This window comes from Oncorhynchus keta, chromosome 16 (genome assembly GCF_023373465.1).
Source record: "Oncorhynchus keta strain PuntledgeMale-10-30-2019 chromosome 16, Oket_V2, whole genome shotgun sequence".
NCBI lineage: Eukaryota > Metazoa > Chordata > Actinopteri > Salmoniformes > Salmonidae > Oncorhynchus > Oncorhynchus keta.
Window position 1 is genome coordinate 4,274,425 of NC_068436.1, and position 27,998 is coordinate 4,302,422.

At 40.6% G+C, this 27,998-nt stretch overlaps 1 protein-coding gene across 7 annotated transcripts in view; it reads right to left on the minus strand.

Annotated features, from left to right (window-relative positions):
• Positions 1–27,428, minus strand: part of LOC118395372 (NLR family CARD domain-containing protein 3-like) — a 29,925-nt gene extending 2,497 nt beyond the window's left edge. Inside the window, exons 1-7 of one of the 7 annotated variants that reach the window (XM_052464425.1) lie at positions 27,115–27,427; positions 17,678–17,761; positions 7,925–8,239; positions 7,492–7,773; positions 7,251–7,371; positions 6,737–6,801; positions 34–5,712 (exon numbers count right to left, since the gene is read on the minus strand). In XM_052464425.1, coding sequence (XP_052320385.1) covers positions 34–112 — 79 coding nt within the window. In that variant the 5' untranslated portion in view covers positions 113–5,712; positions 6,737–6,801; positions 7,251–7,371; ... (2 more) ...; positions 17,678–17,761; positions 27,115–27,427. The other 6 variants (XM_035789123.2, XM_052464423.1, XM_052464424.1 and 3 more) reach the window with 6 other exon arrangements.
• Positions 27,429–27,998: the final 570 nt, after the last annotated feature.

Sequence of the window (27,998 nt, forward strand, 5' to 3'; positions counted from 1 at the left end):
TTCAAGGCATAATTCAAGAGATAAATTACTTACACTTGCTCCTCTGAGTAACGGCTGTACGTTCTCCCTCGGTGTGTGGCAAGGTCACCCCTTGTTGGCCAGAATCCTCCATCGCAGTCTGAGCCAGGCTGACGTCACAATCTGTGGGGTTGGACTGGGGTACACTTGTGATTTCCTCCCGGAAGAGATTCACAGCAGGGTTGGGCTCAATTCAGCATGCTCTTGAATACAGGGTGGGAGTCATGTTGTCTGTTAAATGTACTAAAATGAGAACACAATAGACATTTCAACTTTCAAATGGTACCTCAAAAGATGGTTGGAGGGTCACATCAGAGAATGCTGACCCGAATGGGAATATCAGTTGTTTTAAATTATACTGTCAATCTTCCACAGGAAACAGGGTTGGGCTCAATTCAGAATTGATTTGAGAATGTCTGATAAATTCCAATTAAATTATTGAATTTTAATTGATTTCCAATCGAAGTAGTAAACAGGATATGGAATTGAATTAAAGGAAATAGAATTGAACTCGGTGAAATAAAAATGCCTCTTCTATTCTATATTCTGTCCACAAAAATAAGCCCACAAAGTGAGAATATTTTGTATTGAGGTCAATGAGGGTGTCGAATTTGGTCAACAAAAATGTAATTGCTAATTTGCTACGCGAGACTTATTTGATTGAACAGAAATGTTGTAATGGTTAGGTTGTTATGAATGCACATAAGTGGACACGTGGCATTTTGGCAACTTTGAAAAAAAATGACTAACTGAGTTGTGCCTGTTGTCATAGAGATAGATAGAGGACTCATCATTGATATAACCTGTTTCAGCATGGACATTGCCATTGAGGGCTTCAACCACTTTAAAGTAGTCAACTGGGTGAGGATTCCTATGAGATGGAAGCAATCAGCCAATGAAGAAGAAGGAAACAGACTACTTTAAAATAGAGACAGCATTAATGGTGCTGCCCATGCGGTTACAGATGCTATAATGGCACAGATACAAAGATGCTCCCGAGTGGCGCAGCAGTCTAAGGCACTGCATCTCAGTGCAAGAGGAGTTACTACAGGCCCTGGTTTGATTCCAGGCGGTATCACATCTGGCTGTGGTTGGGAGTCCCATAGGGTGGTGCACAATTGGCTCAGCGTCGTCTGGGTTTGGCCGGGATAAGCCGTCATTGTTAATAAGAATTTGTTCTTAACTGTCTTGCCTTATTTAACCTTTATTTAACAAGAGTTAAAATATTTGAATGAGTCCTCTGTCTGTCTCTATGGCCTGTTGTTCACACATGTATCTGCCCCTCTCACTGTATAGAATGTTCCCACCTGATGTCACCTCCTCCCACCCGCCTTCCATGTTTGAGGACATCTATTTCCATTGTTGACAAGTGGTCATTTGACAATCTTGTCAATTAATCAAATTCTACACCACTTAGGAATTGATTCAACATATGAATCAATTCCAAAAATCCGAATTGAGCCCAACCCTGATTCGCAGCTAATAGTTCAAACCTGAGATTCAACAGAGGGTCTGGCTAATAAAGACGCTGACAAGTGCCTTTCCACCACATATGCGAATTGCCGATAAAGGCAGATTCAGTGGAATGCGACGCAGCCCGTGCAAATAAACTGAACGTCTCTACCGTAAACACAAGGGGGGGCTTTTCTCAAATGACAGTGGACGAGAATACGCTTGAATGTAATAATAATGAATCTAGCTAGATGTTCAAGACATTTTATACACAAAAGGATACGTAAGCATATCGTGTTTAAATGTTTTCATGGTTTTCTCCTTCAAGAAAACAACAGCTGATTCAAATGGGGTGTGGCAGATGTCAAAACTCTTTAGAGAACTGGTAGGATTCTCTTGTGCGTCCTCGCCAAAAGGAGGATATCAAGGAGGGGAGGACCATGTTCCGTTTGCCTACTAACGAATTGAGACTCTCCTTGACCACATCGGTTTTCCGGGTCACGGAGGAAAGACTTTTTACCAAATGATAGGTCAAGGGTTTTATTTAATAAAATGTGGTGACGTCACAAACGTCGGGCCTCTGTTAGTTCCTCATGGAGTCACGTTTCACAGCAGCCACACCTCTCTACTGCATTGCACACAGTCAAATTAGCCTCAAGGTTGCCTTGTTAAATCTTGTTCATTCTCTAACATTAAATACCATGACTGTTTACTCATGACACAACATACTTTGGTGATATCGTTATCAACCTACCGCAGATCCCTTAAAAATAAATGTGAATGCAGGGTGTGCTGTTAGTTTGCTAACACTCTTAAGAGAGACTGGTAGAATAGCTAGCATATCTAGCCATCGTTAGCATCCACTGGTTGAAATTTAAATAGCTTTTGAGTGTAATGGAGTGGACTATTACATGAATTTATGTCATTAGAGTGTCCAATCAAAAACACATATTTTGACCAATGGGTAAAATAGTATGTTAATTGTGTAGATACTCCTCTTAAGAAAACCAATGGTCCAAACCCATGTTTGGAATGAAAATGAATGAAAGCGGTAAAACATCGGGAAAATAGCATTGTGTCAGCTGAGCTGAATGCTGTGAGAGAATTAGGCTAATTGACAGGCTCACTGTTGACCTCATTTTTCTTCTCGAATCTGGAGGACATAAAAACATGCCATGTAGTATTTTCATATTTTATTATACTGTACGTCTTTCATACAAAAATTCCTGTTCTTTTTCGAATATTTCTCACAATCAATTTCGCAGAGGACCAACACAAAACCCTGAAAACTTACTGCGAGAAAACACTACCGCTCTGTCAACAGAGTTCGGTGTTCAAATCCATTTTTTCTTTGTATAATGTTAATTATATCTTAGAGAAAGACCCCCACTGAACGACTCAGAACATGAATAATCATTTTTGACTTGGTCAAATGTATATTATATCATAAGGAAGTTACATTTCATCACAAAACGCGTTTTCATCAATTTAGAGTGGGCGGACGGGAGCTATAATCAGTTATAACGGGAGCTATAATCCAGTGTCGTTATTGCTTGAAATCACACATGGATTGCTTCCGTACCCCACGGGCTTCCGTACCCCACGTCCATGATTTCAGTTCAAAACTTATTGGAGTTATGCTATAGATCAGGAATTAAATTAAAAGTGTAAAGGTACTCACCACGTTGCCCATGCTGATACAGACTGAAAACGAATGTGTGTTTTTTATAGCTCTAAATCCCGCGGTGTAAACTCGCAATTTGTAAAGGAGGAACCACTGTAGGAAGGTTACTCATTTCCTGTAACGAAACATTGGAGTTGAACAAAGTACAATGTTGCGCAATCTGAATTTCGTGTTATAATACATAACGTTTCTATTTGTATTTATTCCAGGTCCATATTAAATACTCTTCCTGGGATTCAATCACGATTACGCAATTACATACGAAATAAAACAGTACATAACAACATTATTATACTCTACCACAACATATAAATAATACAAACATAAGAATACAGTAATATTACAATATTAAAACAAACATAAATAACATAAATACACAGAATGATAAATGAGGCTCTCATGTTTTGCTACCAAATAGCATCGACATGGCATATTTGACAAATGTTTTAATTTTTACTCACAATAATGTTATAGTAATGGCACATTGGCACAAAAATGCATGACTACAGTCTAAAGCACAGAAAGGTTGTTAGAGAACATATTGGTTGCACATGATTTCAGATACACTTACACAATTTACAGGACACTGTCTCAGAGCGAAACACTGTGCATTATGTACAGTATACAGTATACTGAAGTATAAAAACATTCAACCACCAGATGGGAGAAAAGGATTGGAAGAAAAGGCCAACGTTTTCTCAAAACAAAGCTGGAAATATTATAGGACTTAAATAAAAAGGTAGTAATTCACTGTTTACAGTCATAATTGTTTTTACATTTGAAATGTACAGCTGTCTGGCATGAAAAGTGACAGGACAAAAGGTCACACACTTAAACTCACTAAATAGAGAATCCACCAACCAATTACAGTTGTCTCTCCTATTTGACCCTAGAAGTAGGCTACATTAAAACCACAATCTGGAGTTGTGTTTCTGGAGAAATGTCTCTGGAGAAATCTTTACACTCTCAAACTCATAGAAGCAGCTATGGATTCAAAGAATGACAGTTTACACAGGTATTCTGAAGCAATACATGATTTGTTTACGCAGATTTAAATGACAACAAAAACATAAATGGGGAATGGAGTAATCTACCATCATATTTTGAGTTGTGCTAGATTATGTAAAACATTAACATATTTCAAGCATGGGCATTGATGTAGTCGCTTTGGATAAAAGCGTCTGCTAAATGGCATATATTATTATTATTATATTATGTATTGATGACTGTTAAACATCAGGAAATATACACATTTGATGACTTTAAATTAAATGTATGGGTAAGTCTTTGATTTGACATATTGAAGCTCAGTACAACATGTTGATTTTTGATCTGTTGGAATAAGTCTATAGATGATTTTAAAATAGTGAAAAGTGAATCATATCTTCATATTCAGTCTCAGGAACTACTCTGAAATAGAGAAGTATAACAATGCCTACAGTGTAACAACTCACTATGGTATCAACAGATTTGGTATTTTTGGGACAGTAACCTGTGCTGGCACAGGCATATACAAAGGCTGCACTAATATAGGTGGAGCACAACATGCTCTGATAGAAGGAGAGTCTACAGAGTCTACAGAGTCTGCAGGAGGGAGTGATTGTATTCTTAAGGGAGGATGTGCTTCATAGATAGGGACAACCAATAAATGGTCCATCATAATAAACTAAACAAGCTAATGAAGAGCTTCAATTTAGCCCAGACCTACATTTTGTGAATAGCGATAAGAAGAGGAACATGTCACTCAATATCAAATGGAAAATCAAGATCTGCCCCTCAGAAATGTTTGAATACAACATACACGGTGAAAGGAAAACGTGTATCTATGGACCGTTGTGTTTCTAAAGCAGCCTAACAGCCATTGCTTCTAAGGAGTAGGTGGCTTTATCTCAAACACCTGCTCTTTTTATATTATGTACACAGCAGCTATCCACTGGCAAGCTAAACAATGACCAGCTATAAAAACGATACAGGGGAGGCACCTACATTTAAACAACAGAACAGACAGTACTGAAAGGAAGCTTTGGCATAGCAGTAGCATAGCAAACACACTAGTGAATTGTATTAAAATATATGTTCCATTTAATTTAACTTATACATTGGGATTTGGGACAAAAGGCATTTTAAAAGACGGATTATCCTGATCATGCTAACAACTCAATGCATAATTATTGAATTGGTCAGTATCAGAGGATGTAACCGAGGCCCCTATTTGACAGAAGGTCTGTGAGAATGACCTACAAAGGAAGCCTGAAATTATAATATCAGCTCAACAGTTCCAGGGGATTTTTCTCCCATAACAACTGTGCCTCTAAAAGGCTGTTAGAATGAATATTTTTTAACTTTCATTTAGTTCCAACATCCTCTTTATGATATACTGTCCTCTACAGAATGTGAGTTATCATTTTGGCCTCCCATTGACTTCCTGTTTTTCTCCTTCATGCTGTGTCAACATCCTCGCTGGCAGCCATGCGATGCAACAGGAGTGTATCACAAACTGATGTCAGAGTAGGGTTGTCTCTATGGGACTACAATTCTGGTATATGTGTTCGCTCCTCCTAGGTAGGGAGAAGGAAGTAGGGGAGGGAAGGACATAGAGGGACAGGGAAGAAGGGGCAGAGAGAGGAGAGATAAAAGCTTCTTTATTATAAACTTTGTGCCAGAGGGAGGAAACAGGACACGTCTGATGCTCTCTTGTCTACTCTCATTGTTCTGCAGTAGGGAACTCAACAGTCAACACAACACATCTGGAACCTTTCCTAAAACTAGTGGGAGGAATCACGAAGCCTCGCTTTAAAAGTCCACAGACTTTGCAAATACTGTAAAAGACTATATGAAGATCGAAGGCATTACTAAACAAATCAAATGTTATTTGTCACATCCACCGAATACAACAGGTGTAGTAGACCTTACAGTGGAATGCTTACTTTTATTTTTTATTTCACCTTTATTTAACCAGGTAGGCTAGTTGAGAACAAGTTCTCATTTGCAACTGCGACCTTACTGACAAGCACTTAACCAACAATGCCGTTTTAAGAAGAACAAGTGTAAAAACATTGATAAGTAAAAAATGTAAGTAACAAATAATTAAAGAGCAGCAGTAAAATAACAATAGCGAGGCTATATACAGGGGGTACCGGTACAGAGTCAACGTGCGGGGGCACTGGTTAGTTGAGGTAATTGAGGTATTATGTACATGTAGGTAGAGTTAAAGAGACTATGCATAGAAAATAAACAGAGAGTAGCAGCTGTGTAAAAGTGTGTTGGGGGGTATGCAAATAATCTGGGTAGCCATTTGATTAGCTGTTCAGAAGTCTCATGGCTTGGGGGTAGAAGCTGTTAAGTCTTTTGGACCTAGAACTGGCACTCCAGCATGTGCTGTGTGGCTTCTCATTGTGCAACCAAACCATATGATATGGGCAAAACTGGTTCCAATGACATCAGGCCGGGTATCAAACTCAGGTGATCTGTACAACTCAAGATCACATTAACTCACTGACACAGAGCTAAAGCCTACAGTTGTAGACATGAGGGCTGCTAAAGCTGCTGTATTGTCAATCAGCCTGTAGATTTTTCACTAACCTGATTATCTCTTCTAGGATTTATCGATGCATAATTAATGTCAACTTGCACTCTTTCAGATGAATCTGTGAAAACAAATAAAGGAAATATGGGCCGAAGGTGAGGTGTTAATAACTGACAGAGGCATACAAACGATCAGCCCCCTGGACAGGTTCTGTAAACACTCAGGACTCATTTGTTACTATGCGTACTGGTCTCTGAGGTGTCAGATAGGCCAAGCTATTCTAGTAATCATTATCTGAGAGAGAGAGAGCGTTTGTGTGTGTGTGTGTGTGTGTGTGCCTTCTGCTTTTTCAACATTTAGAGAACTTGTCTGGGATAATGACACTGTTTGAGAACAGCAGAGGAAGTGTGAAAAATATGACACTTTATTTGACCTGCATCCTGTGTTCCAGTAAACATTTCCCTCCTTTTCCAAAAAACTACCCTTGATTGTTAAAAAAAGAAGAAAAAAAAGAAGGCTAATCATGTTTTGCCTCTGGGGAGTGACCTCACACCTCTAAAAGATAAATACCTGCCTTGTGAGTGTCCATTTCTACTCTTCTTTCGATAGATTGCAATTCCAACCAGCCCTGAGGCAACCAAGACGCATATTACAGCAATAATAAGCACACCCCGAGTCCTCTCGCCACTGTCTGAAATAAAACACAAGGAAATAATTTTTGTAAAATACATTTTGAATGAGCTCAAGTACACTTCACTTTCACTTGGTAATTGCTATTTTCTGGATGGAATTAATTCAAAATGTCTCTTACCTGCATCATTAGCATGACCATGTTCACTGCAACATTTTGGGACAAGAACTGTCTCATTGCTGACAGGGTTGGAAGCCACACAGCTGTAGGTGGAGTTGTAGTTCTTTACCTCTACCTCCAAATGGAGAGAGAGATCGGTGGTGAGATCAGGACTGCTGGTCTGGTTTAGTATTTCGTCTCCCCTGTACAAGGTCAAGGTCACCTCTTTTTTATTGTCCACAGAACACACCACACTACAGGAGCTGCTGTCACACTCTGTCACCTGAGGTTTGGAAACAACATCTGGAAGAAAAAATACAAATACATTGAAATTGGAACCTATATTAATTGTGTTTGTGATATACAGAACACACACACACACACACACACACACACACACACACACACACACACACACACACACACACACACACACACACACACACACACTTACTGTATACAGTGAGCTGAATTTTAGTTTTTTTCCATTCATCTGTATTCTCAACAGTATAAACCCCAGCATCGTCTATCTGAAGGGCTGACAGAGTGAAGTATCTTGTAACATTGTTCAAGTGGAGGCGGTTTTCAAATCTCTTCTCAAGGGTGATTTTGCCTCGTTTACCAGGGTACACATTTGCAATACTGCCAAGTTCTCCATAAAGTAAATTGCCAGACTTGATCACCCTCTCTTGAAAAGAGAAAGACTGTCCCACGATGCCTTTCACCTGCTGAATCTCAGACTGGACTGATTGCTGGGAAGCACAGAGAACTGTGGAAAGAGAGACTCCATTAACACAAGGACTGCAGTTGCACACTAAATCTCACAATACCTGGATATCATATGTCAGTCTGATGTCAGTCTGCACTGAACATGACAATGCCACTGAAGATGACAATGACATTCAATCATTAGTTAATTTTTGCTGCATGTTTGCAATGTAGTCATCTGGAATGACACATCTGACTTGAGTATCACAGTCCTTTATTTACTTATTTATTTTGTACTTTTCTCCCCAATTTTGTGGTATTCAATTGGTAGTTAGTGTCTTGTCTCATCGCCTCAACTCCCGTACGGACTCAGGAGAGCCGAAGGTCGAGAGCCGTGCGTCCCCTGAAACATGACTCAACCAAGCCACACTGCATCTTGACATAATGCCTGCTTAACCTGGAATCCAGCCACACCAATGTGTCGGAGGAAACACACACACCTGGCGATTGCGGCAGCGTGTATGCACCTGGCCTGCCACAGGAGTCAGTAGAACGCGATGGGACAAGGACAACCCTGTCGGCCAAACCCTAACCTAACCCGGACGACATGGGTCTCCTGGTCCCGGCTGTCTGCGACAGAGCCTGGACTCGAACCAGGATCTCTAGTGGCACAGCTAGCAACTGCGATGCAGTGCCTTAGACCACTGCACCACTCAGGAGGCCCCCTCCCAGTCCTTCTTAGATATTTACAGGCCTAATGTGATGGTTGGGGTCAGGAAATAATTGTTAGGACTAGTATTTGTATATTTTGTCAGAAATTAAGTTCACATGGAAATGCATTCTCTGAGTGAGGGAAGTTCTTCCCCAATTGACTGTTGTTTTTTTTCACAAAAATAAAAGTCAAGGATATCACTGAAAAAGCACATGACTTTACAGAGATATTTCATTACCACCTAACATAATTTTCCACTACAGCTTCTTAAACAGCCTAGATTGCATCCTTTGAATTTCAGGGTCAGAGGAACATTGCAGCATGATAGATGACTAATTATAGTTGTTATTTGTTCAAACAAGGTTTTGTGTTGACAATACAGAAACAGGGATCAGGGGCATGATGGTTGTCCTACTAGCAGTAGGAAAGAGGCAGGAATTCTGTACAAATGGACACTGTAGCCTGTAGAAAGTGTCTACAGCTGTAGCCTGTAGAAATGTTTCTGCGAAATTACTCAAATGTAATTATCTAGCTAGAAGTATTGTATATCAATAATCAGCGGTGGAAAAAGTATCCAATTGTCATACTTGAATAAAAGTAAAGTTACTATAATAAAAATTAAAAGTGAAAGTAACCCAGTAAAATACTACTTGAGTAAAAGTGTAAAAGTATTTGGTTTAAAATCTACTTTAGTATCGAAAGTAAATGTAATTGCTAAATTATACTTAAGTATCAAAAGTAAAAGTATAAATAATTTCAAATTCCTTATATTAAACAAACCAGACCACATGATTTTCTTGTTTTTAAATTTTTTTTACGGATAGCCTGTGGCACACTCCAACACTCAGACATCATTTACAAATGAAGCATTTATATTTAGTGAGTCTGCCAGATCAGAGGCAGTACGGATGACCAGTCATGTTCTCTTGATAAGTGTATGATTTTTTATTTTTTTGTCCTGCTAAGCATTCAAAATGTTATGAGTACTTTTGGGTGTCAGGGAAAATGTATGGAGAAAAGAGTCTTTTCTTTTCTTTAGGAATGTAGTGGAGTAAAAGTAAAAGCTGTCAAAAATATAATTAGTAAAGTTAAGTACAGATACCCCAACAACTCCTTAAGTAGTACTTTAAAATATTTTTACTTAAGTACTTCACACCACTGTCAATGATAGCACTTTTTTTTTTAAATGTGTAACTGCAAAAGATTTGAAGGTTTTAGGTATATCCACAGGAAGTAGTTTGGGGGTGGGCGGGCTGCGAATCTTTTCGTAGATGGGGGGTGAGATGTTTTTTTTTGCCCGCGCTAGAGATGGCTATATCGGTCCGCTAATACAGGCCCAGTTTTACTCCACTGCTATTGTGAAGGAAAAAAAGCATACTCAGCACCCCTACTTCCCACAGCTATGGTTTTAGGTGTTGAGTAAGGTAGAACAAATGTTTCAGTGTCACATCCTCTGAGGAGACATAGTCTTAATGTAGGTGGCAGGTGGGCTCAATTAGGCCATTAGCTTAATAATCTGGTTCTTGGCTCATAGGCCTAACAGCATGTTATTGGGGTGTAACTACAGACTTTCCACATTGTTTTCACATTCTCTAAGCAAATTAACTATGCAAACTGGTGATGAGATGAAGAACACTGTGGTGATAGCCTCCCTAACGTTGCATGTTCTTCAGCACAAGGAAGCTAGCCTCCAGTGTACATACTCCAGACACATGACAATAAAGTATGCAGACGGTATATGCCTAATATCTTTCTTGTGTTTATGTCTCACCCACACATACCAAAGTCCTGCTCATTTATAATAAACATACTTCTCAGCGTCGCTATAGTGATTGTAACAGAGGATCGACAACACACAGACAGCGACTTGTGATGAGAAAAACAATTGTAAAAAAACGTTGGCAACGTTTACTGGCTACTGTAACAGTAGAACTCTAATAACAAAGCATTGGCTAACAAGCTAACAGTTGTTTACATGTTTCTATGGAGTTGCTAAGAGTGTCTAGCTACTGGGAAAGGGAGATACCTAGTCAGCTGTACAACTGAATGCATTCAACTGAATTATGTCTTCCACATTTAACCCAACCCCTCTGAATTAGAGAGAGGTGCGGGGGGCTGCCATAATCAGTGCCCAGTGATCAATGCCTTGCTCAGGGGCAAAATGACAGATTTTTACATTGTCAGCTCAGGGATTCAATCCAGCAACCTTTCGGTTACTGGCCTAACGCTCTAACCACTACGCTACCTGCCTACTGGCTACCTGCCTACTGGCTAACAAAGAGGACAAAGGACAGGATAATAGACAGGAGAACTAGTACCTAAACTTACACAAGCAAGAGAAAACAATTCAGACAGAAGTGAGGTAGGCTTCGTTTTCCATAAAAAAACATCTAGCTACATCTAGCCAAGTGCAAACCAGCTGTAACACATACTGCATCCAGCTGTAATAAACTAAGATGTATACATTTACTAACCCCAAACTCAGAAACCTTGCAATCCAATATGCAGAACCTATTGCCAGTGAAGCAGGGAGGAAAACAATCGAAACTAAGAGCACGCAGAGACCCAAAAAGCAGAATTTATACAACAAAAAAAAGAAAAGAAATCAAGGTGGATCTCCTCTTTTTCACTGAACGTCCAAATGCTTGGCATGCAGATATGCACATGGCTATCAAACATCTTAAAATGCCTGGAAACAAGACCACGAGACAATTGTATGTGGACACAACCCCCGAAATGCAATATTGATGTAGATAATAACAGAACAGTAACGATCCAAGTCTCTGAGGCCAGTCTAGAGCTGTTTGAAGAAGAGTTCGACAAAAACCTCTAGTGGACGATGAACTAAACACTGACAAACTGACTCCACTAACAACGCCTACAAATCCCAAAACCTGGGCTTCAAAATAGGAGGCCCACAGTACATCACTCCCTCCCTCACCTGTAGCAGCTGTGTGCACAAAAAAATATATATTATTCATAAAACAAATCCAGAACTGCCTCCCCTACTTGAAGTAGAGATGACTTAATTCAGGGAGAGCAAACAAGAATGTGACACTGTTCAGATGCTGATAGAAGAGTTGAGGCATTTCCAGGAGGAGAGCCGTGCTTCAATAGAACAGTTAAGACAGAAGTTAAGACAGAACATTTAACACGACACAGTCCAATGATGCCCTCCAAGAGGAGCTGTGTGTGGTAAAGGTGGAACTGCAGCAGAGAGAGAGAGACATCGATTACCTCCGTCAGCAGCAAATGACTACGCCACCAACAGAGCAGCCCCATACGCCTGAGCCCAGTGCATCCTTCAACCCATCTGCATCACGTCCCCACAGTCTCTTAGGGTCCACCCTGACCTGCCAACCTCCCAGCCTGCCACAGCTTACCCTGACCTGCCAACCTCCCAGCCTGCCACATCATACCCTGCCTCGCCAACCTCCCAGCAGTCTGAACATATTCAGCTGGACACACCTCCAGAGGACAGGATCCAGTTCAACCCAGGATACCTCCCAAAACTGCAGTTCTGATAGACTCTAATGGAAAGTATCTGGAAGATAGGAGACTATTTCCGAGACACCAGACATCTAAATGATGTTGGCCCACTACTGACAGTGCACTTCAACTGCTCTATCAAGTCAAGCAGGAAAAACCTGACATCCTTGTCATACATACTCGGACAAAGGACCTGAGCACAAAAGGACCTGAGCACAAAAGGACCTGAGCACAAAAGGACAAAGAGTGGCTGAGGAAGTGAGAAAGGTGGCATAGAAAGCACACACCCTGTTCCCACGGACAAACATTATTATATCCATCCTTCTACCAAGGAAAGTTCTCCCATGGCAAATGATCCAAAATGTCAACAACAAAAAAATCACCATGGACTGCTCCTCACTACCATTTGTCAGCATCTCTCACCATCACACCCTGATATGTGAGCACCTGTACGACCATGTACACCTGGACCATGAGGGAGTCAGAATCTTTGCCAAGGACCTGAATAATGCCATGTTAGGCAGAGTTCCACAATTATACCAGCCCAGCAGAGCCCCCCCCACCTCCCCACAATCCAAGTAGAAAGAGAAGGCCAATCTCATCTCAATTGAGCCAGACACAGACATCACCAGCACCTAACAACATGTACGAGCCAAGCGGCACTAGACCCAGACCAGCTCTGCCTAGCGGTGCCAGAACCAACACAGCTCAGCCCAGCGGTGCCAGAACCAGCCCAGCTCAACTCAACAGTGACGGACACAGCTCAGCTCAGCCCAACACAACCCATCACAGCACTGGACTGTACTCTAGGGGTAGGACAAATAGTGACTAACAGGAGGGTACACCAGACCATACATCAGCCTCATTGCCAGTCCACATATGCAGAGGCAGGCTCTGGTAAGAGACTTATAGACCATTCAGCCATCGGAGAGACAACCAGAACCGGGCCCGCCTCAGCACAGCTCAAGCAGACCCGGCCCATCACAGCACAGCTCATCCAGACCTGGCCCACCTCAGCACTGCTCTATCAGACCCGGGCCAGCCTCAGCACAGCTCAACCAGGCCCGGCCCATCACAGCAGAGCACAACCAGACCCGGCACACCTCAACTCAGCCCAGCTCTACACATCACCGACCACTACCCTAGGCTCTGGAAAAACTCTGTTGAGGGTAGTGCACCACAAGATGCAGTCCACATCATGTAGTATTCTCATCATCAGCCCTCAGATGCTGAGTTTGGAGCTTCACCAGCCACGCTGCCCTTCACACCAATTACCCCCCACTACCTCCCTCCAAGGCAAGTTTTGGTTACCCTCGCTATTCCTATCCCCAGGACAAGCCTAGGACCAGTCTGCCCCCAATAGTAGCCACTACTCTGCAACAGGAGCCAAGCCAAGGCCTCTGGTGGTTAGAGCATTGGGCCAGTAACTGAAAGGTTGCTGGATCGAATCCCCGAGCTGACAAGGTAAAAATATGTTGTTCTGCCCCTGAGCAAGGCAGTTAACCCACTGTTCCCCGGGCGCCGAAGACGTGGATGTCGATTAAGGCAGCCACTCCAGTCCCCTGCAGCAGCTCCACATCTTCGGCAGGAGCTTTATCCAGGTGGACTGAGCTCTGCCAACACTGCTCTCCCAGTTCCCACCCCAGCCCTTGCAGCCAACGACTTGAGAGAAGTCTGTCAAACGCGCAGTCTGCTCTGCTTTCATGTGGTTGGCCAGGGAGCTTGGAAAAGTCTCAGGTCACTCAACAAATAGCTGCAGATGACCCTATGCCTGTTAGCTCTGGTGGGAATGAGCTGTATAACCCCTTTGACCCCTATAACCCCTACTATCTCTGATGATAGAATTGACATTTGGGTACAGTACTCATGTCCTGACATTCTGGTTCTCTTGGAAACATGATTAAATGGTTCTGTCTCTGATAAAGATTTAGATGCACTATTGTAAAGTGGCTGTTCCACTGGATGTCATAAGGTGAATGCACCAATTTGTAAGTCGCTCTGGATAAGAGCGTCTGCTAAATGACTTAAATGTAATGTAAATGTAAATAAAGTAAATTATTATCATATATTTAGATGTGACAGATTACAGATAGAGGAAGGAGGGTGGTCATATATGTACGGTCTAATTTCATTGCATCCCAATCTTTAAATATTTCTGTTCCCAAGATATTTGAGTTCCTGGTTGTAGATGTGTCCATAAACAATAGTATATGTATTGATTTTAATCTGACTCAATTGATCTCAAAACTCACATGGCTAAATGTGAAAACCCCTTTTAACTCTTCATTGATTGACTTAATTCTTACTAATAACCCCGATGAATATTTGTCTAGTGGAGTATTTGTATATGGTCTCAGTGATCATTGTCCCATAGTATGTATTAGAGATACAAAACAGCAAAATACAATTCATTGTTTAATTGAGAAGGAACATTTGAAAAAGTTTTCCCCTCAAGGGTTTCTATTCTGATTTAGCCACAGTCTCCTGCATTCCTGACCCCGAGTTGGCTCTCCAAAATGTATTCTCCAGATGTATTTTTCTGGCAGATAAACACGCCCCTTTTAAACAAAGATAGCTCAGAAGAAAACCAAGCTCATTCCGATGAGAAAGCAGGCCTGGGGCTAAGCAAGGAAAACGGACTCTGTGGTGGACTTAGGGCTGGGTGATTTGGCCAAAATATAATATCACGGTATTTAAAATAAATTGGACGGTACTTTTAGTTTTTGAATAATAAAAGTTATACATTTGCTTTAAGAATATTGATTGATCCTATGATGGAAACACATATATCCTAAATGATTTCAATGAGTTTCTCCATTCTGATTGCTTTATAATGTTCAATTCAACCAAAACTAATTTCAGTACTTTTATCATTTCTGCATTTCCTGCACTCAATTGCAGTGGTGGTAAAAATTGTCATACTTTTACAGATAGCCAGGGGCACATTCCAACATCTGCACAAACTTAGAATTTGTGTTTCTTGAGTCTGCAAGAGCAGAGGCAGTAGGGATGTTCTTTTGATAAGTGCGTGAATTTGATCATTTCCCTGTCCTGCTAAGCATTCAAAATGTAATGAGTACTTTTGGGTGTCATGGAAAATGTATGGAGTAAAAAGCAAAACAAATATACATTTAGGAATGTAGTGAAGTAAAAGTAGTCAAAAATGGGGGGGCCTCCTGGGTTTTTGATCCAGCAGTGGTCCAAGGCACTGCATCGCAGTGCTACCAGAGACCATGGGTTCGAGCCCACAATTGGGCTCCCTGCGGGGTTTGGCCGGCAAGCATTTGGCCGGCAGGGATATCCTTGTCTCATCGCGCACTAGCAACTCCTGTAGCGGACTGGGCGCAATGCACACTGACCAGGTCGCTAGGTGTACGGTGTGTCCTCCGACACATTGGTGCGGCTGGCTTTCAGGTTGGATGTGCGCCGGTTTCAGGTTGGATGTGCAACCCAACCAAGCAGTGCAGCTTGGTTGGGTTGTGTTTCGGAGGACGCATGGCTCTCGACCTTCGCCTCTCCCAAGTCCATACAGGAGTTGTAGAGATGAGACAAGACAGTAACTACTAACAATTGGATACCACGAAAGTAGTACTTTTTAAATATTTTTTACTTAATTACTTTAAGCATGTTTACACAGGTTTTCAAAGTGCATATCAGACCGAACACCTAATGCTTCCTACACTCTAAAAAATTCTGCGTTGGATCACTATAGCACATAACCAGCACTGCTGGGTTAAGTGAAGGACCCAACATGTTGGGTTACTTGATTTACCCCCAGAAATGTGGTTATTTTGACCTAGCAGTGGGTAGCTTTTTACTGTTTTGCTGGATTATTCTTATTCATGTATTTTTGACCCAGCAGTGGGTTATTTCTTACTTTATTGCTAGGTTATTTTGTTTTACCTTCTCTCTATTACATAATCTGTTCATTTGTAAATGTACAAATATTTCTAACAGTAACAATCCATTTTACAACATTACTACTGTACGCAGTCTGACATTCTTAAAATGACTTACGGCCAATCATGACAAATTCTAGATAAAATACTGTAGCGGCTGTCTTGGGTGGAAGAAGGAGAGGACCAAAGCGCAGCGTGGTTAGTGTTCATCTTTTTAATAAACAACTGAACACTTCAAAAATACAAAAAAACTGAAACAGTTCTATCTGGTGCAGACACACAAAGACTGAAAATAACCACCCACAAAACAAAGGAAAACAGGCTACCTAAATATGGTTCTCAATCACAGACAACGATAGACAGCTGCCTCTGATTGAGAACCATATCAGGCCAAACACAGAAATAGAAAATATAGAAAAACTAACATAGACTGCCCAACCCAACTCACGCTCTGACCATACTAAATAAAGACAAAACAAAGGTCAGAACGTGACAAATAAAAAATAATTTATTTTAAGATATACATTTTAGCTATAAAATGAAGTCATGCAAAAGATAGACAATGATGATGAAAGCCAGGCGATTGTCCCCAGAGTCAGAACAAAGGATTTGGCATCTTGTTTTTTTGGTCACTTGACAGAGATATTCAGCCATATTGGTTCCAGCCTAGAATATGATAGGTTTATAAAACACTGAACTCCTCACACTCTTGCACAAGCAAGCCTGTGTGATGGATGCTAATCTGCACTGAGTTGAGTCCATCCACTTTGTGCATGGTTTACAGCAAGGGTGGGAAGAGTACTGAAATAGCCTACTCAAGTAGAAGTACTGTTACTTCAATTAAATTTGAGTCACGTAAAAGTAAAACTACTTGTGTAAAAAAAATACTCAAGTCAAAAGTAGCTCATTTAAAATGTACTCAGAGTAAAAGTAATTGAGTTACTTTTAAAGCATAAACATTGACCTTGACAATTACCCAATGTTGCTAAGGTTATCTAAATGTTGTTACACATCTTGTTACAGATATTTCCATGCATTAAAATGAAAAAGGTAAGAGGAAATTAATGTACAGTATGAACTAGGTTAATTTATTTAATGATCTGCAAAAAGAAACATTTGTATGTAAAATATACAATTAACATTTGAAAAGAAATGAAACATTTCAAGAAATTAATATCAGTGGTGGAAAGGCTACTGAAATATCTTAATCAAGTAGAAGTACTGTTACTTTAATTACTGACTGAAAAATACTCAAAAGTACAAATACTTGGAAAAGCTACTCAATTACAGTGACGAGATCATTTATAATTAGTTACTTCCCACCTCTGGTTTACAGTATTACATAGTATTCAATATTACACATGTAAACTTACGCTACAATATGATTTTTGGGCCTCACCAATGCTTGGACGGGCAGTATTATTTCCAACTCGTTACACTGGTGGTTGGATGAACACTCTTAGGATCATGTCATATTTAGTATCTGGGGGACAAATGCATCACAAGGTTTTAGGGGACAGTCAAAATGGATAAACATTTGAGACACTACTTTCATTTCAATATGTGCACTCAGTACACTGGTGGTTGGAGAAGCACTCAGGGCCATGTGATCTTTAGTATCTGGGAGACAAAGACAATGTTAGCTAACCCATTAAGTGGAGAGTCAAAATGGATACATGTGTGAACAATTGAGACACTCCTTTCATTTTAATATGTAGCTAGCTATAGCTACCTAAAGTAACTGTGTCTGCATCCAGATTGAGACTACCTAGCCAGCTAACTAATATAAACGATTAGGCAAAAAAAAATCAGTCACTAAAAGCATGAGTTATATGCTTGCCAACTAGCTACAACCATGTTACATGAACTCCGAGACAGGGAATAGGCCTAGCTTAGTAAAATATATAGCTAGCTAGCTGGTCTAGCTAGTCAAACTGGGTGGGAAACCTAATGTTTGAGCTAACTTAACTAGAGGTCGACCGATTATGATTTTTCAACGTCGATATCGATACCGATTATTGGAGGACCAATAAAAGCAGATACCGATTAAATCTGAAAATTGTATTTATTTGTAATAATGACAATTACAATCTGAATGAACACTTATTTTAACTTAATATAATACATCAATAAAATAAATGTAGCCTCAAATAAATAATGAAATATGTTAAATTTGGTTTAAATAATGCAAAAACAAAGTGTTGGAGAATAAAGTAAAAGTGCAATATGTGCCATGTAAAAAAGCTAACGTTTAAGTTCCTTGCTCAGAACATGAGAACATATGAAAGCTGGTGGTTCCTTTTAACAGGAGTCTTCAATATCCTCAGGTAAGAAGTTTTAGGTTGTAGTTATTATAGGAATTATAGGACCATTCTCTATACCATTTGTATTTCATATATCTTTGACTATTGGATGTTCTTATAGGCAGTATATATATTGCCAGTGTAACAGTATAGCTTTCTTCCCTCTCCTTGCCCCTACCTGGGATCGAACCAGGAACACATAGACAGCCACCCTCGAAGCATTGTTACCCATCGCTCCACAAAAGCTGCGGCCCTTGCAGAGCAAGGGGAACAACTACTTCAAGGTCTCAGAGCGAGTGACGTCACCGATTGAAACACTATTAGGGAGCACCCCGCTAACTAGCTAGCCATTTTACATAGTTTGCACCAGCCTAATCTCGGGTGTTGATGGGCTTGAAGTCATAAACAACTCAAGGCTTGGAGCACAGCAAAGAGCTGCTGGCAAACGCACGAAAGTTCTGTTTGAATGAATGCTTACGAGCCTGCTGCTGCCTACCACCGCTCAGTCAGCAATATCAAATCCTAGATTTAATTATAACATAGTAACACAGAAATACAAGCCTTCGGTCTTTAATATGGTCAAATCCGGAAATTTTAATTTAGAAAACAAAACGTTTATTCTTTCAGTGTAATACGGAACTGTTCCGTATTTCATCTAACGGGTGGCATCCCTAAGTCAAAATATTGCTGTTACATTGTATAACCTTCAATGTTATGTCATAATTATGTACAATTCTGGGATATTAATTACGGTCTTTGTTAGGAATAAATGGTCTTCACACAGTTCGCAATGAGCCAGGCGACCCAAACTGATGCATATACCCTGGCTGCTTGCACAGAATGCAAGAGAAGTGACAATTTCCCTAGTTAAAAAAAAAATCTTGTTAGCAGGCAATATTAACTAAATATGCAGGTTTAAAAATACATACTTGTGTATTGATTTTAAAGAAAGGCATTGATGTTTATGGTTAGGTACACATTGGTGCAACGACAGTGCTTTTCACGAATGTGCTTGTTAAATCACCCGTTTGGCGAAGTAGGCCGTGATTAGATGAGAAATTAACAAACAGGACACGCTAGATAAACTAGTAATATCATCAACCATGTGTGGTTAACTATTGAGTATGTTAAGATTGATTGTTTTTTTATAAGATAAGTTTAATGCTAGCTAGCAACTTACCTTGGCTTCTTGCTGCACTCGCGTAACAGGTAGTCAGCCTGCCACGTAGGCTCCTCATGGAGTGCAATGTAAGGCAGGTGGTTAGAGCGTTGGAGTAGTAACCGGAAGGTTGCAAGATCGAATCCCCAAGCTGACAAGGTAAAAATCTGTCGTTCTGTCGCTGAACAAGGCAGTTAACCCACCGTTCCTAGGCGGTCATTGAAAATAAGAATGTGTTCTTAACCGACTTGCCTAGTTAAATAAAAGGTTTAAAAAAATATATTTAAAAAAAGGGCCACAAATCGGTGTCCAAAAATGCAGATTACTGATTGTTATGAAAACATGAGATCGGCCCTAATTAAAATCGGTCGACCTCTAAACTTGACTACCTGACATGAAACAACGCACCACAAAGTAGAGTTAATGTTAGGCTTACAGAAGACAAGCTTTCTACAGGCACTGACATTGCTAGCCAGCCAAATGACAAAAAAAAAATACATTTTTGATACCACACACAGCACATAAAATAAATTGTTAGCTAGCCAGCTAAGTTAGAAAACGTTAGCTAAGTAGTTAACTAGCCAGCTAATGTTTGAGCTAGCATGCATGGTGTTGTTTGCTAGTTAGCTTGCATTATCTAAAATGTTCAATGACTGAGATGTCATTTTAATAGTTGGGTCTATTTAACCTGAATGGATAATTAGCGTTGTTAGCTAACTTTTTGACAGTTTTTGGTCAGCCGTAACTAATTGCCCATTTATCCGTCAAAGTAATTCCATTATGAGCAGGCGGCACTGTCTGCTAGACTTGCTACAGCTGCAACAATACTCATTCAATAGCTTGCTGGATAACTTTGATATGGCTGGAGAATTAACCCACCCACTGGTCATATATCAATAACCCAGCATCTTTTAGAGTGTAGGTAGTTTATGACTTTTAGTTTAGAAAATTAGCTCTCCACAGAAGTGACAGTTACCGCTTGATTGTCGTAGCAACAGGGAAACTGAGCAGAAGTTGTGTTGTGTTTCAAATACAGCAATTCTGTGACATCTTTAATTGTGCCCCCCCATCTTCCTTAACTGCCAGCCTGGGGACAGGTCGTCTAGATACTGGACAGCCAATACATTAGCAGATAAACATTTGAGAGTGAACAAAAAAAGCTGTTTGTGATTTCCTTGTGAACCGGCATTTGAGTTATGTGGTTGCAATATCAACAGCAGTTCTCTGGTATATCTTGGCATGCATCATTCAAAACTAAGTTTAAATTGTGTGCTGCGCAGTGGACATATAATGCACAATTTCTCAGGAAAGACTGTCTGGCGTGGCAAAGCTCAGTATAGAAAACAGTCTGGCTCGCAAACTGGTTCTACAGGCCGTGGTGAAAACATTTGCACACAAAAATAGAGGACTTCACGACACCAAGTTGTATTTAATTAGATCTAATTTACCTTGAATATTGCAGCCCATTTGTGTAAGGTGTTATCCAGATGAAACGTGTTGAGTTCAACAAAAAAATAGCGGGTGAATTTATCCTCAAACCAATAACTTTTTTTTCCAATTTGATGTTTAATGTTTATTAAAGTTAGCAGCTAAATACGGTATATAGCTTTATATAGTACACTGCACAATGACACATTCCCTAGTAAGTTAGTGTTTTGAGGGTGGAATGACTGCATTATTTGGCATTTAATAGACAGGTTTTACGCTCAACTTTCTATCCAAGATGGGAGAGAGCACAAGGATGCCTAATGTCATTCAGGTTCAGGTAGACTATACAGGACAGCAGTAGGGGTGCATGGGTAAAAAAAAAAAAAAACAGGGAAGCCAAGCCAGGAAAAAAAAAGACATTACAACCCATGTGTTGGGATAATTGCATTGTTTGCTCTATAACCTGTTAGTTCATATGCCATGACACCGTGATATGTGACCCGTTTCAAGAAGCTAGGTGTATTTTGCACTTCACTACTTCTCTTTTATTTTATTTTCTAGGAGTGGATCAGCTTTAATAATGTGGATAGATTGTCGCTTCCATCAATGTAATTGTCTGCATCATTTCAAATCGCCCATATATTTTTGGGATAAATAAATATTTACACACACACGAAGTCGGAAGTTTAACACCATTTTTCAACCACTCCACAATATCTTATATCTTGTTAACAAACTATAGTTTTGGCAAGTCGGTTAGGACATCTACTTTGTGCATGAGAATTCTTCAAACAATTGTTTACAAGACAGATTATTTAACTTCTAATATGTATCACAATTCCAGTGGGTCAGAAGTTTACACACTAAATTGACTGTGCCCTTAAACAGCTTGGAAAATTCCAGAAAATTATGTCATGGCTTTAGAAGCTTCTGATAGGCTAACTGACATCATTTGAGTCAATTGGAGGTGTACCTGTGGATGTATTTCAAGGCCCCTCTTCAAACTGAGTGCCTCTTTGCTTGACATCATGGGAAAATCAAAAGAAAATCAGCCAAGACCTCAGGTCTCAAAATTGTAGACCTCCACAAGTCTGGTTCATCCTTGGGAGCAATTTCCAAACACCTAAAAGGTACCACGTTCATCTGTACAAACAACAATATGCAAGGTACAAACAACAATACGCAAGTATAAACACCATGTATAAGTATAAACGCAGCAATCACACCGCTCAGGAAGGAGACACATTCGGTCTTCAAGAGATGAACGTACTTGTGCGAAAAGTGCAAATCAATCCCGGAACAACAACAGCAAAGGACCTTGTGAAGATCCTGGATGAAACAGGTACAAAGGTATCTATATCCACAGTAAAACGAGTCCGATATCTACATAACCTGAAAGGCCGCTCAGCAAGGAAGAAGCCACTGCTCCAAAACTGTAATAAAAAAAAAGCCAGACTACAGTTTGCAACTGCACATTGCAACAAGGATCATACTTTTTGGAGAAATATCCTCTGGTCTGATGAGACAAAAATAGAACTGTTTGGCAATAATGACCATTGTTATGTTTGGAGGAAAAAGGAGGATGCTTGCAAGCTGAAGAACACCATCCCAACCGTGAAGCACTGGGTTGCAGCATCATGTTGTGGGGGTGCTTTGCTGCAGGAGGGACTGGTGTACTTCACATCATGAGGAAGGAAAATTATGTGGATATATTGAAGCAACATCTCAAGACATCAGTCGAGAAGTTAAAGCTTGGTCGCAAATGGACAAATGACCCCAAGCATACTTCCAAAGTTCTGGCAAAATGGCTTGATGGACGACAAAGTCAAGGTATTGGAGTTACAAAGCCATCACAAAGCCCTGCCCTCAATCCCATAGAAAATTTGTGGGCAGAACTGAAAAAGAATGTGCGAACAAGGAGGCCTACAAACCTAAATCAATTACACCAGCTCTGTCAGGAGGAATGGGCCACAATTCACCCAAGTTAAACAATTTAAAGGCAATGTTACCAAATACTAATGGAGCGTATGTAAACTTCTGACCCACTGGGAATGTGATCAAAGAAATAAAAGCGGAAATAAATCACTCAAATTCTGACATTTCACATTCTTAAAATGAAGTGTTGATCCAAACTGACCTAAAACAGGGAATTCTTACTCAGATTAAATGTCAGGAATTGTGAAAAACTGAGTTTAAATGTATTTGGCAATGATGTATGTAAACTTCCAACTTCAACTGTGTGTGTGTGTGTGTATGTATATATATATATATATATATATCCACACACACACACAAAATCAGAAAAAAATGAACATCCCTTTTTCAGGACCCTGTCTTTTAAAGATAATTCGTAAAAATCAAAATCTTCATTTGTTTAAACACTGTTTCCCATGCTTGTTCAATTAACCATAAACAATGAATGAACATGGACCTGTGAAACAGCCGTTAAGACACTAACAGCTTACAGACAATAGGAAATTAACATCACAGTTATGAAGACGTAGGACACTAAAGAGGCCTTTCTACTGACTGAAAAACACCAAACGAAAGATGCCCAGGGTCTCTGCTTATCTGCATGAACATGCCTTAGGCATGCTGCAAGGAGGTATGAGGACTGCAGATGTGGCCAGAGCAATAAATTGCAATGTACATACTGCGAGACGCCGAAGACAGCGCTACAGTGAGACAGGATGAAAAGCTGATCGTCCTCGCAGTGGCAGACCACCTGTAACAATACCTGCACAGGATCGGTACATCCGAACATCACACCTGCGGGACAGGTACAGGATGGCAACAACTGCCAGAGTTACACCAGGAATACAGAATCCAACCGTCAGTGCCCAGACTGTCCGCAATAGGTTGAGAGAGGCTGGACTGAGGGCTTGTAAGGCCTGTTGTAAGGCAGGTCCTCACCGGCAACAACATCACCTATGGGCACAAACCCACCATCGCTGGACCAGCCTCCTCACTGAGGAGTCGCGGTTTTGTCTCACCAGGGGTGATTATCGGATTCGCGTTTATCGTCGAAGGAATGAGCGTTACACCAAGGCCTTTATTTTGGAGCGGGATCGATTTGGAGGTTGATGGGGCGGTATGTCACAGCATCATCGGACTGAGCTTGTTGTCATTGCAGGCAATCTCAACGCTGTGCGTTACAGGGAAGACATCCTCCTCCCTCATGTGGTACCCTTCCTGCAGGCTCATCCTGACATGACCTTCCAGCAGGACAATGCTAACAACAGGTGGGGCTAAGGCTTAAGAGGGTGTGAACAATGCTGAATAAGTCAACAAAGAGGAGCTCTCCAGTAGGTGTACCAAAACATTCAAGGTACATTTTCTCAAAAGTGGGGTTACAAGTTTATCAACATTCAAAACAGAATTACTTTCACATTGTTCCTCACCTGCAAGTTGAAAAAAACATATTGACTCACACTACTTGTAGATAAACACCAATGACATCCTCCACTTTCATGTTGGAAACAATCATACAGTAGGTCATACAGTAGGCTACACACTTTCAGGTTGTTGTTCTAGGCTGCCTGGCTAAAATGCTTGCTAGCTGGCCAAACTTCCTTTCATTGGCAATGATGTGTCAGACCAGCTACTTTATGTTAGCCTATACTAGGCCTATAGCATGTAAATATTGTCTGTCCTCGGTTGCAACACTCACTTCCGAGTTCCTGCCTCTGGATGCAACGCCAACACAATAACTGTTCATTGGGAGCTTCATGGAATGGGTTTCCATGGCCGAGCAGCCACACAAAAGCCTAAGATCACCATGTGCAATGCGAAGCGTAGGCTGGATTAATGTACATTTTGCCATCATTGGACTCATTGGAGCAGTGGAAACGAGTTCTCTGGAGTGATGAATCACGCTTCACAATCTGTCAGCTCCACGGATGATTCTGAGTTTGGCAGATGCCAGGAGAATGCTACATTCCTGAATGCATAGTGTCAACTGTAAAGTTTGGTGGAGGAGGAATAATGGTTTGGGGATGTTTTTCATGGTTAGAGCTTGACCCCTTAGTTCCAGTGAAGAGAAATCTTAAACTACAGCATACAATGACTTTCTAGATGATTCTGTACTTCTAACTTTGTGGCAAGAGTTTGGGGAAGGACTTTCCTGTTTCAGCATGACAATGCCCCCGTGCACAAAGTGAGGCCCATACAGAAATGGTTTGTCGAGATAGGTGTGGAAGCACAGAGCCTGCACAGAGCCCTGACCTCAACCCCATCAAACACCTTTAGGATGAATAGAAGCGCCGACTGCGAGCCAGGCCTAATCGCCCAACATCAGTGCCCGACCTCACTAATGCTGGGAGTAAGTCCCAGCAGCAATGTAATGGAAAGCCTTCCCAGAGGAGGGTAGGCTGTTATAGCAGCAAAGGGAGGACCAACTCCATATTAATGCCCATGATTTTGGAATGAGATGTTTGACGAGCAGCTAACCACATACTTTTGGTCATATAGTGTGGCTCTTTAACGTCTTCATTCTCAGTTAAGACATTCATGCGAGACACTTACACCCTAAAAAAACACAGCTTTTTTGTCCCACACTATGACCAGAGGAACATCACATTTGTGGTGGGCTGACCAGTGATCAGACCATGACCTTTAAAAAAAAAAAAGTACATCGCCTGTTCCAATGACCTGCCTTTCGCTCTTCCATGTGTCAGACAGCCTCTGACCACATAATCACAGGAAACCAAACATTTCCTGTTTAATGTCCCACTTGAATGTAGCTTAAATACCACTGAGTCTGAATATTATTTTTACCTAAGGACCTTTAGATAATGATATCCATGAAATAATGTCACGACTTCCACCGAAGTTGGTCCCTCTCCCTGTTTGGGCGGCGTTCGAAGTCACCGACCGTCGAGCCATCACTGATCCTTTTTTCATTTTCCATTGGTTTTGTATCACACCTGGTTTCAATCCCATCAATTACATGTTGTGTATTTAACCCTCTGTTTCCCCTCATGTCTTTGTCGGTGATCGTCTTTCGTAAGTGTTTGTGCACTTTTGTTCTGGCGTTCGTAGGGTTATTTTTTACCCATGTTATTATTGCCATGTTTCCCAGTGGTTTTTGTTTAATAAACTGCGTCGTTGGAAACACAGTTTCTCTCTTCTTCGTCTGACTTCTGATTTCTTCATTTTGGGGTTAAAGCCATGCCCATTGTCCTTCAATGATTCATCATTGTTGAGGGAATTCCCAAGTCACAACACCATAAAGTTGCATGTTTTACTATCCCATCCATAGTCTTTAGTCTTTTCAGACATCAATCGGCAGGCACTGTGAGCTCTGTCAGTTGGCCAACATTTGAATAGATTGCAAATTAGTTTCAAATGACAAGCTACAGTCTCAGAGAACTATAAAAGGTTGTCAGCCTGTTGTTTCTAAAAGATTATTAATCTCTCATCTAAATGATTCTATGAATCAAATTATTGGCATACTCTGTAGTTGGTGTATAGATCACAAACGTTTATATCCTACAACTCTTTCTTCCCATGAAAGAGCTCTGTTTTTAGAAACTAGTCTCTGTCTGTATCTATCCCTTACTTTAAATGTTTGCCTAATGCTCAGACAGGATACAGGAGGATAGAGAGAGGAATGTTATTTTGGAATGAGTCTTAGCGATAGGCTAAATGCCACTGTTTAAATGTGGCACAGTTTAAATGATTTAGCATTTACAAATTTGACCATATTTAATAAGGGGGATTAGGGAAATTTCCATTCGGTCTGTGCTCAACGCACTATGGCTGCTAGTCTCTCTTACCAGGATACACAACAAACATACAAAGATAGACCTAAATGTTTTTTCTTTCCAAAGTTACTAATTAATACATTGAACATTTCAAAAATATAATGTTTAGGCTACTGTTCCATCATCTCCCACTTACACTTTTAGTTCGTGCAGCAAATCAGTAAGAACAAAAGAAACATACCTTCAATGAGAAAATATAGCAGCATGAACGTCAGTCTGGCAAGCCTTCTCCATCTGAACAAATGGTTCATTGCTATTAATCTCGAGCTGTTCAGTGGTGCGCACTGTGAAGAACCGGAAAGATGTGATCTTGTCGTTGTACAGAGGAGAGGCGAGAATAGACTCAACCGGACCAGCAGTCCTCTGGGGGTTTATTAATTTAGCCAATTCTGTTGCAAGTCTCTTAAACAGAAGCAAATGGCAAGGGGAGGGACCCACCTGTATTTAACCAATAGAAACTCTCATTTTAGTTGCAGCTGTTTGGACTAATGATTACACCCCTGGGGCCTGTTGCACAAAACTAGGATAAGGGATTAAGCCAGGATATCTTGGTGATCCTGGCTCAATTGATCCGTAATCCGGTTGCACTAAAGATGGATAGGGGGCAGGAGGATATGTTATGGTATAAATTACCATGGAGATTTATTCTGTGGAGCTAGCCTGCTCCAGACCAGGCTAAATTCCAGGATCTATTTAATCTCATCCCTAATGTCAGTCAGCAGTCACCACAAATGGAAACCAATAGTTATTTCACTGCTCACTATACATTGTTATCACATATAACTAGACCCACTGTCATTATTTAAACGTTTGTGATCATTAATTTCAATGATTTTGGATAAAAAATGATTTTTAGATGTTGCTATCATTAGATAATTTACAGTTTCCCATAGACTATATATAAAATGATAGAATATTAGGGCCACAGAGGGAAAAAAAAGACAAGTCATAATATTGTAACCAGTTGTTTTAAAGGAGGACAGTTGTTAAAATGACAGATGCGGGGCATTTCGTGAAATTGTACTTCAGTATGGTTTCATAAACAAAGACATGCTGATGTGCCAG